At 39.6% G+C, this 13,023-nt stretch overlaps 1 protein-coding gene and 1 long non-coding RNA gene across 4 annotated transcripts in view; both read right to left on the bottom strand.

Annotated features, from left to right (window-relative positions):
* LOC577899 (TPR repeat-containing protein DDB_G0287407) overlaps positions 1-507 on the bottom strand; it is a 32,001-nt gene extending 31,494 nt beyond the window's left edge. The window contains exons 1-2 of the mRNA XM_030976089.1: positions 164-507; positions 62-95 (exon numbers count right to left, since the gene is read on the bottom strand). Of these exons, the coding sequence (XP_030831949.1) occupies positions 62-95; positions 164-507 (378 nt within the window). The remainder of the gene's footprint in view (positions 1-61; positions 96-163) is intronic.
* Positions 450-13,023, bottom strand: LOC105445894. Of its 3 annotated transcripts, XR_004062208.1 has the most exons (7): positions 12,921-13,023; positions 7,235-7,339; positions 4,551-4,728; positions 3,961-4,029; positions 2,686-3,236; positions 1,090-1,900; positions 450-535 (listed from the first exon to the last, which is right to left on the bottom strand). It is a non-coding gene; the product is annotated as an uncharacterized protein Rv2082 (long non-coding RNA). The 3 variants fall into 3 exon arrangements; XR_004062207.1 differs by lacking the exon at positions 12,921-13,023 and having other exon boundaries at positions 7,235-7,431; XR_004062209.1 differs by lacking the exon at positions 12,921-13,023 and having other exon boundaries at positions 4,551-4,724; positions 7,235-7,431.

The following is a 13,023-nucleotide window of genomic DNA, read 5'->3' as shown; positions in this document are numbered from 1 at the left end:
TTAACTCAATTCCATTTTTCACTTTCAATATATCTAATCTACAATGTTTTCTTTCTGTTACCTGATAGAGAGCAGATGTGTTGAGTCTGTTGATCCTGAGAACTATGAGAACACATGACCAGCATGGAGCGTCCTACAAACTTAGCATGGAGCATCTACAAACTTAGGCAGAGTGGTTGGGTTGATCCCGCTGAACGCCTGGAGGTGGACGACCTTCCCTCTGGGTTTGTCCCGGTGAGCCTCTGCGAAGGTAGCGCTCTTGCTGTGGTAGATCACATAGTGACTGTTAGGTGGACCCACCCAATTCCAGCGCTGCTTCCAAGGGCTTGAGACTCTCCACAGATGGAGATGGAGTTCTTGCACACCAGCCACCGTCGCAATCGCTGTCATCGTCATACAAGTAATCACACCCATCTTCACTTTCATCATCATCATCATCATCATCATCATCACCCTCACTTCCATCGCTGTTTCCATCATCATCGCTCCCATTGTCGTTCCCGTCATCGCCACCCTCGACAGGTACCCCGGGAACCTTAAGAAGAAAACATATACAGTCTACATTTAGAACTGGTGATCAAAGAAGATTGAAGAAGATAGTTGTCAACCTTGGGACAACTCCTGGTAACTCACATTTAGAAGGCTCAACTATTTAACTTTTCATTTACTGCGGATCGAAAGCGTACAGTCGTGCATCATTTGGAGTTTAAGTTGCAGCATATAGGTGACTGAGGCAGTCGACCATGTGATATTTACTGTATAAAATAAAAGATAGGCACAACGCCACAATTTTGTCATTCTTTCAAAATAAATTCTAGCATCATTTTATTCCACTAGCTCTCCGATTTTTTTCTTCTTGTTACTATCATAAACATAAAATGTGCGAATTTCTTTAATAAAAAACACAATATCATTTACCTCTTGTGTTCGATATCTCTCTAATCACTTCCGAGCATTATTTCATTAGATCTCTTAATTGTTACATGTAAAGGCTATCATATATCATTATTCTTTATAATTATAATTGATAGATGATATTAAATATTCCATTCCTAAAAGCAAACCGAAAACGATTAAAGATTTTCTTACATTGTTTTCAGCTGTTTCTGTTGCTGTTTCCTTTGAGCTTTCCCCAGGCGAGCTCTCTGTCGGGGAGCTATCCTTTCCTGAGCTTTCCAAAGGCTTGGTTTCTTGAGGCACGTTCTCCTGAGGTAGTTCCGGAGGAGAGCTTTCTGGTAGTGAGCTCTCCTTTCCCGAGCCTTCCAAAGGCTTGGTTTTTTTGAGGCACGTTCTCCTGAGATAGTTCCGGAGGAAAACTTTCTGGTGGTGAGCTCTCCTTTCCTGAGCCTTCCAAAGGCTTGGTTTCTTGAGGTACGTTCTCCTGAGGTAGTCCCGGAGGAGAGCTTTCTGGTTGTGAGCTTTCCTTTTCTGAACTTTTGACAGGCTTGCTTTCTTGAGGCACGTTCTCCCGAGGTAGTTCCGGAGGAAAGCTTTCTTGAGGTGAGCTCTCCTTTCCCGAGCTTTTGACAGGCTTGCTTTCTTTAGGCACGTTCACCTGAGGTATTTCCAGAGGAGAGCTATCTGGATGTGAGCTTTCTGCTGCTGTATTGACCTGAAGCTTGTTTTCTGAAGGCGAGGTATCTACAGTTGGTGTGTCAGCATCAGGGCTTTCTTGCGACCTGTAGCTTTCTGGAGCTGGAGCCAACCCATCATTAGGTGAGCTCTCTACATGTGGGCTGTCTGTAGGTGGGTTTTCAGGAGCTGGGCTACTTGGAGCTTCCCTGTCCGGTGTCGGGCTATCGGGAACAGGGCTTTTCGGGATGGGCTTTTCAGGCTCTGGAATTTCTAGAGGTGAACATTCAAAAGACCAGCAGTCACTTCCATTAGGTAACAGAGGAGCCTGTAAATGAAAATATTAAAAAATTTGGAATGCTTGTCAAAAGATCAATCGAATTCATCTAAGAGGAATAAAAGAAAAAAGGAGACAAACATAAAGTCCAAAATATTTTCACTCGTCCAATGTACTATTTTTTTTCCAAATTTGCTTGCAAAGTTAGGGCACATGGGGGGGGGGGGGTAATGGAGATCTAGATTCCCTTTTGTTTATATTGTCAGTTTGGGATAGTCAGCTGAGGGGCGGATCCAGCCGGCAGCAAGGGAGGGGGCAAAATAGGGAGCCCAATTTTTGAGAATAAAATGTTCAGCGGCGAATCAGCCAGCCGGCAAATAGGCAGGGGGGGGGGGGGTGTTAGGAGCACTTATTTTTTTTTTTTTTTCATCCCAATTCGCGAGAAAATATTTACGTCAAATCAGCCAGGGGGGGGGGCACTTATTTGTTTTAAATCAACACCCACCCCCCCCCCCCGCCCCTTGAGCCAGGGGGAGGGGACCTGTCTACTTTATTTATTTGTTAAAAGGTTAAATTTACCCTCCCCCCCCCCCCCCCTCGAGCTGAGACAGCTTGCCAAAATCATATAACTTTTTTTCTTAATTGCTTCCCAAACTTTTCAGGAATTGGACATTTACAAATGAGCAGACCTTTATGTAACAAAATCAAAATTGAGATGCCCTTGTTTCTTCCACTCATCAAGAGATTGCACTTGAAGATGAAGTATTTTTCAATTACAAGTTGGTCAAATTAGATACTTCACCGATACCCACAGTCCACACATATTCTAAACTCACCTTCGCAAGTTCACCGTCACGCAGAAAGTGGAGAAGATACGTTTGACTTGGTACAACTCCCGCCTCGTCGGGCGGGGCGCTGCAAATCACCAGAGCACAACATCCCTCCAAGTCACTGGCTGTTCTAATCACGGGACTTGGAATAATACTAGCCTTGCCATCCTCCGATGCCGTCTCTGGTCCATCGAACACCACCCCGCAACCTCCATGACCGAAACGGGCAATGTTCGACAAGATTGTGGTGTGGGATTTCCCGTAGAGCAGCTCAGGTTGGACGAAACCTCGCGCGTCGGTTCGAACCTCGTTCCATTCGTAGAATCTACTGTGGCCGCCTGTCTTTGCGAGTTGCTTCACTGAGCAGTGGTTGCCATCGAAACCGCATCGTAGCAGTGCGATTTCAGCCAAATCGTGGTCTAACTCTCCCCTGCCAACTGTGTTTAGAACAAGGGCGGTGCCCCCGCCGTGTTTGGCGTTCACGTTCATTTTAGTGTCGGTGAGAGATGGGAGTGGAAATTTGTTGATAGAGGATGCTTCAATGCAAGCATGTTCAGCTGTAAAAAGAATACACATGCGGTTAATGCAAATTATATGGTATATAAACGAGTGATGAAATTACATTTCGCATTCCACCCTTTTTAAAGAGTTCATTTTCATCATACAAATTAGTAACTATATTAGGCCTACTTTTTCTACAATCTTTCCTAAGCTTTTAATTTCACCCTTCCCATGCATACCCACATCCCTCTCTCTCTCTCTCTCTCTCTCTCTCTCTGATCTCCCCGCCCCCTGATCTATCGATTTCTCGATCTTCCTCTGTTTTTTGTTCCTCCATCCATTGGCCTTCCTCCTGGGTAATAACTTTTATATCTACCTCCCCTCTCATTATTTCTAGGTAATATGCATCGCTCCGTCCTCTCCTCTCTTTTTCTCTCTCTCTCTTTTCTCTCTCTTTCCGTGGTCATCCTCCATCCAAAATCATCCCTTCCTTCTGATTTTAACCTTCGTATCCCTATTTCCCTCACCAGCTCTATGCCATGTACCCCCTCTCTCTCTCTCTCTCTCTCTCTCTCTCTCTCTCTCTTCTCTTCCCCCCCCCCCCCCCCCCCCCCCAGCTCTCAAAGGATTTTGTCCTACTTATCATATAACGACATAGAGCGTGCATATACATTGTCATGATATTTGCTGGTGATTTTTTTTTTCCCCCCGCTTGTTTTGTATAATATTCATATTCTAAATGTGCCTTGAATTCTTTCTTAGTTTTGATGAATAACTTACCAACTGGTGGAGATGATAGTGGTCTTGGAGGGAGTCTCAGATCCACTCTCTTAATTTCCATAGATGGAGCTGATCAACCAAAAGGAAAAAAGAAAGAAAGAAACAGAAGCAATGATTCATTTGTATAATTTGACTTTTAACAAATATTGTCAGCGAATTCAATTAGTAACAAAACTTCTCTCGAAGGACAATGCTTAAGTTTTAAGAGTAAAGCTAAGTGATAACAACGTAGTAAAATAGCCCCCCCCCCCAAACAAACAAACAAACAAACAAAAAACAAAACAAAATCTCAATAATTAACATTAATTATCCTCATCATCGCTATCTGTCATCAGCGTGGCCATCATCACCGACGTCGTCACCATCACTGATTTATTAGTAGCAGTACTGCTATCATCATTGTTATCATGTGTCATCAAAACAATATTTTTCATTTTTATTTTTTGTTGTAATTTATCGGTAATGTACGAAAACACTTAGTACATATAATAAGCCTTTATGACATTTTTTTTATTAACATGTCGTTCAAAGTCTTCTGTTTTTGGATAATGATAGGTACACTTGTTCTTGTGTATTATATATGTACTTACTCGGTTTGGCCTTAGCGAGTCTGGCTGCCTTCATCATTTTGGTGTTCTTTCCCGCCATTTTCAAAGCTGTCACCACCTCTACTTTCTTGAAGGCCTTATCCGCCCCATGATTGGTGGACGCCTCGTTGGTTTCCATGGTAACCTCCTATTCCAAACTGTCTAGTGGTATATAGTCTATCTGCATAGGATTACACAAAATAAATTTTCCTTCATCGAGATAAATGAAATTGGTGTGCGTGGAATAATACATTTCTTAATTCAATGTAATTTAAAGTAACAATAATTTTCATTTCCTTCATTTCTTTTAAATGTACCTGTAAAAGAGTTTCAATGAGGCCACAAGTGTGACAACACTACATAACATTTACCCACGATAGTAGTGGAACGCACTGTGTTCACAAAGAGAACCACGGGATGTAGACATTGCTCTATAGCAAAGGATGGGTTTGGATCACTTTCATAGTAGTGCCATTGTGACCGAATTACGGTCACAGTATATGTATTCACACTATGTAAAATATAAAGTGTAAAACCATGCGGTGGTCCCGAATAGATTAAACAACGTCTAAACTTTGTTTGACGTCACTATAGAATATTATAGTGGTAACAAAGTGGACAAACTGTGTTCATGCTGTGGGTTCGGATCACTTTCATACTATTGACCATGTGAAGGAATTGTGGTCACATTATAATATTCACACTGTGGTCCCAAATAGAAGAACAGTGTGTAAACTGTTTGAAAATATTGTGTTCATATTGTTGGTTTGGATCACTTTCATAGTATTGACCGTGTGAAAAAAACGTGGGCACAATTATTCACACTATGCAACATAATGTAACACACTGTGGCCCCATGCAGATAGAAGAACAGTGTGTTTTCTGCTGTTTGACCATACTGTATATTTGACTAGGCCTATGTGAAAATAATGTGTTCATACTGTGGGAACACTATGGAACACTCTCTTCAGGGGAACTATCACACGGGATACCCATCTGTAAGTTGGTGATGTGACCACAGTTATTATTCTGACAACAATATATACTTCCATTCTATTCCATCAGATCGTGTATAGTAGGCGTATTAAAATAAACAGGTTCATAATTTTCCTTGTCGAAAAAAAATTATCTAACAGCGTAGACAGAAAACTTGTGTTCACTAGTCAATGCTGTTAAATTGTTATAGAACCAATCTTTGGGCATACTGTCGTGTGAACATGCACATTGACTTATTGTACTGTGACCGCGACGTGTCACACTATGTTGCACAGTGGTGAAACTTATGTGAACACAGTAAACAAAATTCTTACAAATTCATACTCCTTTTACATACAGTGTTGCCAACAAAAAGGTCCACTCTGAAAGCACATTTTGGTTAATATACTATAAAATTGTTACAGATCTGTGGCCCGCAAGGCCCCTGAAATACATCTCGCCCTGCCAAGCCCCCCCCCCCCCCCCCCCCACTCTCAATGACCTCTACCACCAGTGCCCAACCTTCATATCTGGAAACACACCACTGCTTTAACACTCAACGTATATACAGGTAAACTTTGTAATTGCCAGGGTCCACGTACCTAGGAAGCCGTTAAGTTCATACAGTCACCATTATTCATACGTGACTCGCTTCCATAAAGAAAAAAAGACAGGATATCGTTATAATTTGTTCAAGGAACTTTTCTTACATAAAAAATATAGCTTTGTGATTTACGCTGCTTACCCCCCCCCCCCCCCCCCCCCCCCCCCTGCCCAAATCTTCAAAATTGAATGTACGACGCATGCTCCAGCAATTATGTCCCCGCTGTCAATTTCCTACTCTAACCGACCTCCGAACTTCAACATTGGATCAATAACTATTACCCTTAGCCTAACCATAAACCTAAAACCCACTGGCAACCTTTCCTATAACTCAATATTTTTGACAGTATATATAAGGCTTAAGAGTCCGTGTCACTGATTCCAAAGTTGAAATGCTTGGCCAATATTCTGAGAATTACAAGTGAAGTGAAAACGTTTATTTAGCGGCGAGTCAGTCCGCGAATAAGCGGGGGTGGGGGGAGGGTAGTGAAGCTTCGGATTTATAACACATAATTAAAGGCGGAAACAGCATACAAAGAAGGAAATATATATTTTTAATATCAATCGATCAATCAATCTAAATATATTTGATATAGCGCCTGTGCCATTTTAAGTCAAGGCTTTCCCCTTTGTTCCAGAGAATTTCCGCATTCTTACACTCCGCCAATACCCGCAAGTTTCTCAATAGACTAGATAATTCAAATTATTGGAGTCAAGTTACACGACTGCAGGCCTACATGTGTTGCTAAATGCGCAGCTTTGCGGCCTTACGTCAATGTCGTTGATGATCTTTCTGTGGCATTTATTAGTCAAAACCACTACGAAAACAACAGTGACATAATAAAGTGGCAATAAATTCATATGAATTATATACAAATATGCATATACTCATGAACTAAAATATATATAATATATATATATATATATATATATATATATATATATATATATATATATATATATATAATTAGGCCTATATATAAAGTTTTTACTCTGACCTCAATGTATATTCATATACTGTCAATAAAATATCCAGTTTATGATTTGGAAGACTGGAAGAAATATGAAAATATTTTTAAAAAATGCTCAGCATAATGTATTGAACTCACCAGTATGCAGCGTGCATGTATGTCCAAGCCCAGTTAAGGTCAAATCAGCTGTGCACGAATTCATCCAGTAGTCTGAAGCTATTATACCCTGCCTTTTATTCTCATCTGTATAAATGAGGAACAAAACATTAATCCAACCTGCGAACCATTATCACGTAATTATAAAGGAGAACTGTCACCCCGCGTCCGCCGTAGCCGGAAGAATACCAGAGATTAAAATGTACATAGCATGTGAAAAGAACAGTGCTACAGGAAACTTTACATTAGGCCTGTACTTCATATTCAAGCTACAAACATCAAGCATTTCCTGGCGATTCATCACCCCTTGTTCGCCACGCCCCCCCCCCCCCCCCCCCCCCGGACAAACCGAACTTGAAGCTTAGCTAGGTATTAATCACCGTATTATACCGTACAAAGCTACAGTGAGAATCTTACAACATCCAACATCTTTCCATCATTACATATAGCAACTTAAAGGGAAAGTCTACCCCCAAAATAAGTTTGTTTAGATAGAGGCAGAATAATAAGAAAATCAGGTGAGTGAAAGTTTGAGCAAATTCTGAATGAAAATAAGAAAGTTATGAATTATTGAAGTTGTGATCAATCAAATACAAATTGGCAACTCTGTGACTTATTATACGAGCTCTCCTTCATTTGCTTTGTGCATAATATTCCATAAAATCATGTTTTCTTCGTTATTGATGACGGAATATATATTTGTTCCTTGCAGGGGGAGTATAGAAACATATTTGCAATTATTATATTTAGGGTGCATGTATGGTTGAAATTTTTCTTGAGGGAAAATGAAAATTTTAGATTTTTTTAGTACTGAGCAAATGGAAGTTGAGCTCGCATGATACGTCATAGAGTTGCCAATTCGTGTTTGATTGATCACAACTTCAAAAATCTTAACTTCCTTATTTTTAATCGGAATTTGCTCAAACTTTCACTGACTGTGTTTCTCTCATTTTTCTACTCCTATTAAAACTAACTTAATTTCAGGGTGGACTTCCCCTTTAACGTTGCTGTCTTTGTAATCATAATAGTCTAATATATTAGCTGTTTATGTGTTTTGATAGGAGGCCAATCGATCTATTGTTGTTTTACGCACGTGGAAACTATACAAAGCCGCCAAATGTAGATCGTTTTGCCCTGATTAATTTTGCAGGGTGATTATTTCAAGCAGAGGCGACGATAGGTGGGGCTTGTTGGGGGGGGGGGGTTGAAATTATCATGGGTTGTCGTTACTCTTCAATAAAGGGATTGTGATAACAAAAATTTATCTTGGCACGGGGTGTGGCTTTCGTCAACGAAATGAAAAGCCAATGCAATAGGCTCATTTCCCAGCGGACCTGTGGGCAAATGTGGTGACACCCCCCCCCCCCCGCCCGACTTCAAACTGTTCAAGCAACGCGCCCCTGAGAATGTCTAAGTTGGATCTAACTTGACGTGATGTATGAGGCATTTAATTCCTTATCTCGTCTTATTAGTTACACGACAAAAGGGAAGCAGCTCATCGTTGTTTTTTTTTCGGTAAACATGTGAGAAAATCCTACCCCCGCCCCCTCCCCCATTTCATAATTCACTTGTGACGCCCCTGAGCCATTGCTTTGTAAGTTTTAGAGAGAAGAGCTGGATCGAACATGATGCGTCAGGCATGCATTCCTTGTCATGTCCAATTAGTTGCCCGCAGTTCATAAAGTCAGGGACGTGGTGTGAATGGCTGGAGCAAAATCTGAATCACACCGAGTTAAAACAGATCAGATTGATACGGAAAGCAAACTTCATTTTGAAATAACCAGAAAAAGGTATAATTGTACTTGTTGTGCTTCAGATAATAATTATTAGATCAATCTTATTCCTAAATGTAAAGAAAACAATTTAAAAGATTAAATTTTCTAAATGATGCGGTTGATTAGCTTACAATGGTGATGACTTGTACTGTTTCTTGGGAACTTTCTTCCTAAACAGACCTTCTTTCTCAGGAGCCCCCCCCCCCCTCCCCCCCCCCCCCTCCTCCTCTCTCTCTCTCTCTCTCTCTCTCCCTCCCTTTCTCTCTCTCTCTCTCTCCCCCTCTATTTCATTTAGACATGTTCCATATCACACAATACATGTTATTTTACTCATTTCTTAGGAAGAATATATTAAACGATTAAATATAGTATAAACCCAATGTATAGTTTATACAGTTAGGCCTATGTAGTCCATGTGCATGTAACTGCAACACAATAAATTACCTAAATGTGATATTCTTTGTAAATGGTATTGTACTGTAAAAATCATATGGCTTGCCTTAATTCCTAATATGATATTCTTTGTAAATGGTATTGTACTGTAAAAATCATATGGCTTGTCTTAATTCCTAATATGATATTCTTTGTAAATGGTATTGTACTGTAAAAATCATATGGCTTGCCTTAATTCCTAATATGATATTCTTTGTAAATGGTATTGTACTGTAAAAATCATATGGCTTGCCTTAATTCCTAATGTGATATTCTTTGTAAATGGTATTGTACTGTAAAAATCATATGGCTTGCCTTAATTCCTAATGTGATATTCTTTGTAAATGGTATTGTACTGTAAAAATCATATGGCTTGCCTTAATTCCTAATGTGATATTCTTTGTAAATGGTATTGTACTGTAAAAATCATATGGCTTGCCTTAATTCCTAATGTGATATTCTTTGTAAATGGTATTGTACTGTGAAAATCATATGGCTTGCCTTAATTCCTAATATGATATTCTTTGTAAATGGTATTGTACTGTAAAAATCATATGGCTTGCCTTAATTCCTGATATGATATAAATTGTATTGTACTGTAAAAATCATATGGCTTGCCTTAATTCCTAATATGATATTCTTTGTAAATGGTATTGTACTGTAAAAATCATATGGCTTGCCTTAATTCCTAATATGATATAAATGGTATTGTACTGTAAAAATCATATGGCTTGCCTTCATTCCGAAAAAGGTACCATAATACTAATGACTATTAATTTTGTTGTTGGAATGAGGACGTGATTATACGACAAACTTTCAAGGGCTCGACCCTACAGCACCTCATCGCTTACATAACAAGTCAGGAAATTCACCAGGTTCTCAGGAAATAACCTGTATATGTTATCTCAAAACCACAAACCCTAATTTCATATTTGACCCTGAGAGCAGGGTTCCTAGTATTTCATGACAAATTAATTTCCCTGATTTTTATTTTCCAATGATGGATTTTAAAATTCTCTCTCTTTCTCTCTCTCTCTCTCTCTCTCTTTCTCTCTTTTACTCTCTCTTTCTCTCTCTCTCTCTCTCCCTCTCTCCCTCCCTCCCCTCTATCCCTCTCTCTCTCTCTCTATTTCCCTCTCTCTCACTCTATCTACCTCTCTCTCTCTCTCTCTCTCTCTCCCCCTCTCCCTGTCTCCGCCTGTATATCTGTCTCTCTCTCTCTCTCTCTCTCTCTCGCTGCTTCTCTCTCTCTCTCTCTCTCTCTCTCTCCGTCTCTTTCTCTGTCTCGTATAAACCAAAGTGCAGTTATTGATATTGCAGCGTTTCTTTGTTAATTTCTGGGTGCGGTTGTCACGTACAAGGTCAATCCATGGAAACTACACAGCCGTAGCATATTAACCATATCCGTTAAATACCTTACGCAATCTTTGTGCAACATTTTGTTGAATTTATACCGGGGATTATTCGTTATGGAAAAAACAGACTTAATTGAGTATACCAAGGAGGATCTCTTTGAGTATACTAAAGGATTTGTGGGATGTTTGGATAACCCTGCATTTGTGAGTGGGCAGAGTCATTTACAGCTCTAAATTTATCAATTTAATAGAAGTATTTATTTCCACATGTATAAAGCAAGACAAAATAACTGTAACCTTCTTAATAAAATGGTACAAATAATGTACAAATATGATGGGATCATTAAGATCTTTGTATAACTTGTTGGTCTCAAAGGGAACACGCGAGCCTGTTGTGCAACCCCCCCCCCCCCTCCCCCGAAAAAAAAACAAAGCTGCCAATTCTTTGTTCTGGATTTATTACAGCCATTTAGTCCATTTCAGCCTGGGAGGGGGGGGGGTGAGAGGAGAAAGCAACAACTAAATCTGAAGAGATATTGATAAATTTTATATAAAGAGTGGCTTGAAACAAGGATATACGGAGGAGAGAAAACGAAAAAAGAAATAGAGAAATTCAGAGACAGATATAAATAAGAGAAATAGGCGAAATCCACTTATTTACTTATCTCGGCATGGGTTCAAATCACTACATTTATCATGTTCAGTGCCACCCTCTAATGTTGATGCAGTGTCAGTATTTTCCTCACATGGGGTATTTAAAAAAACAAGACCCTATATACTCCAGTGGCGGGTTGAGTGGGTTGAGTGGGTCCCCCTAAAGCATACATTTAGTACACAACAAAAACCTGACCCTTGATGTTTTGGGGGAATCACTCCCCCCCCCCCCCCCCCCCCCCTCAAGTACCTTAACACAATCTGGATTTGCCACTCCGTAGCAAATAAGATGTCACAAAGAGTTTTTTGTTATTTCACTTGTCTTTGTAGTTTTCCGATCTAGGTCAAATCCTACTCTTTTACAATTTTTAGTGAGCTCGCGAAGTCATTTTTTAAAAGAAACACATTGATCATTATCATGGACCTTCAAATCTTTGGTTTCCTGTGAGAAGAAAATTCGATAACATTTTCTCCGTCATTTTTTCCTGTCGTGTGCTAACAAATATTATCAACAATATAGTTCAGATAATATGTGTCATAAAGCCTTGATACAAAGGAAGAAGCGAGGCATGAATATTCACTCCATGCGTGAAAAGACAAACTAATAGTATACAGAGTTTATACAAGGCTTTTCATATGCTCAGGATGTGGACTATTAGTTGTGTGGAGAAAAACAATTGCAGGGGTGCAGCTTTTAAAAACAGAGTTATACATGATAAATACTTTACTACGGCATCAAAACAAGAGTAGGCCAATAATTGTTTTGTAATTGTGGATATCTGCTAAATTAGGACGTAAATTGATCGGCCGTTTTAACGATTTTTGTGAAATTTGCGGGAATACATTTTTTGGGGACGGATTGGGATCTTATCTACCCTGGGTTGATGAAAACATGCATACAGGCCGTTTTTTAATTCATTAATTTTATCCAAGCTTGATGAACTAACTCCTTGCATCTTTTTCCGAAAATGGGTGTTATTCCGATTCTCGTGAAAGTTGCCAAACTACACTATCTTAGACAAATTGGACTGATGAAAAATAATGAAAAGAGGCACTTTTCAAAAATTTATTTGGCCAAAAAGGGATTGCCCAATTTGGCATTTCGTTGATTTTCGTGAAATTTGCCAGAATACACTTTTGTGGACTGATTTGATTGGGGCTCAGCTCTCCTGGTTTGAGGAAAAAACATGAAAAGAGGCCATTTTAGGCGAATTTCACAAACACATATGCAATTTGCATTCTGACTATTGAAACCACAATCACTATTTTAATTAAATAATTTGTAACGAAGCACTTAACAAAGACTTGTGCATTAAGTGATTAAATTACGCAAATGGTCTATTCAAACTTGGTCTCGTAGTCACAATTATTGCCCTTTACTCCATAAATCCGATTTCGCTGTTTAATTGAACGATCGTCGGAAAGGAAAACTAAAAATTTAAGTTAACTTACCCTGGCCTTGCACCGCACCAGGGAGCTACACAGCACCAATGCGACTAGCTGATCACAACTAAAGAATATTCACGGCTGTATAGTTTATATACACAAGATCATG

This window comes from Strongylocentrotus purpuratus, unplaced genomic scaffold, assembly GCF_000002235.5.
Source record: "Strongylocentrotus purpuratus isolate Spur 01 unplaced genomic scaffold, Spur_5.0 spur5_scaffold_8, whole genome shotgun sequence".
Taxonomy (NCBI): Eukaryota; Metazoa; Echinodermata; class Echinoidea; order Camarodonta; family Strongylocentrotidae; genus Strongylocentrotus; species Strongylocentrotus purpuratus.
The sequence above is the reverse complement of the archived record's forward strand: the minus strand, read 5'-3'. Positions and strand labels throughout refer to the sequence as shown.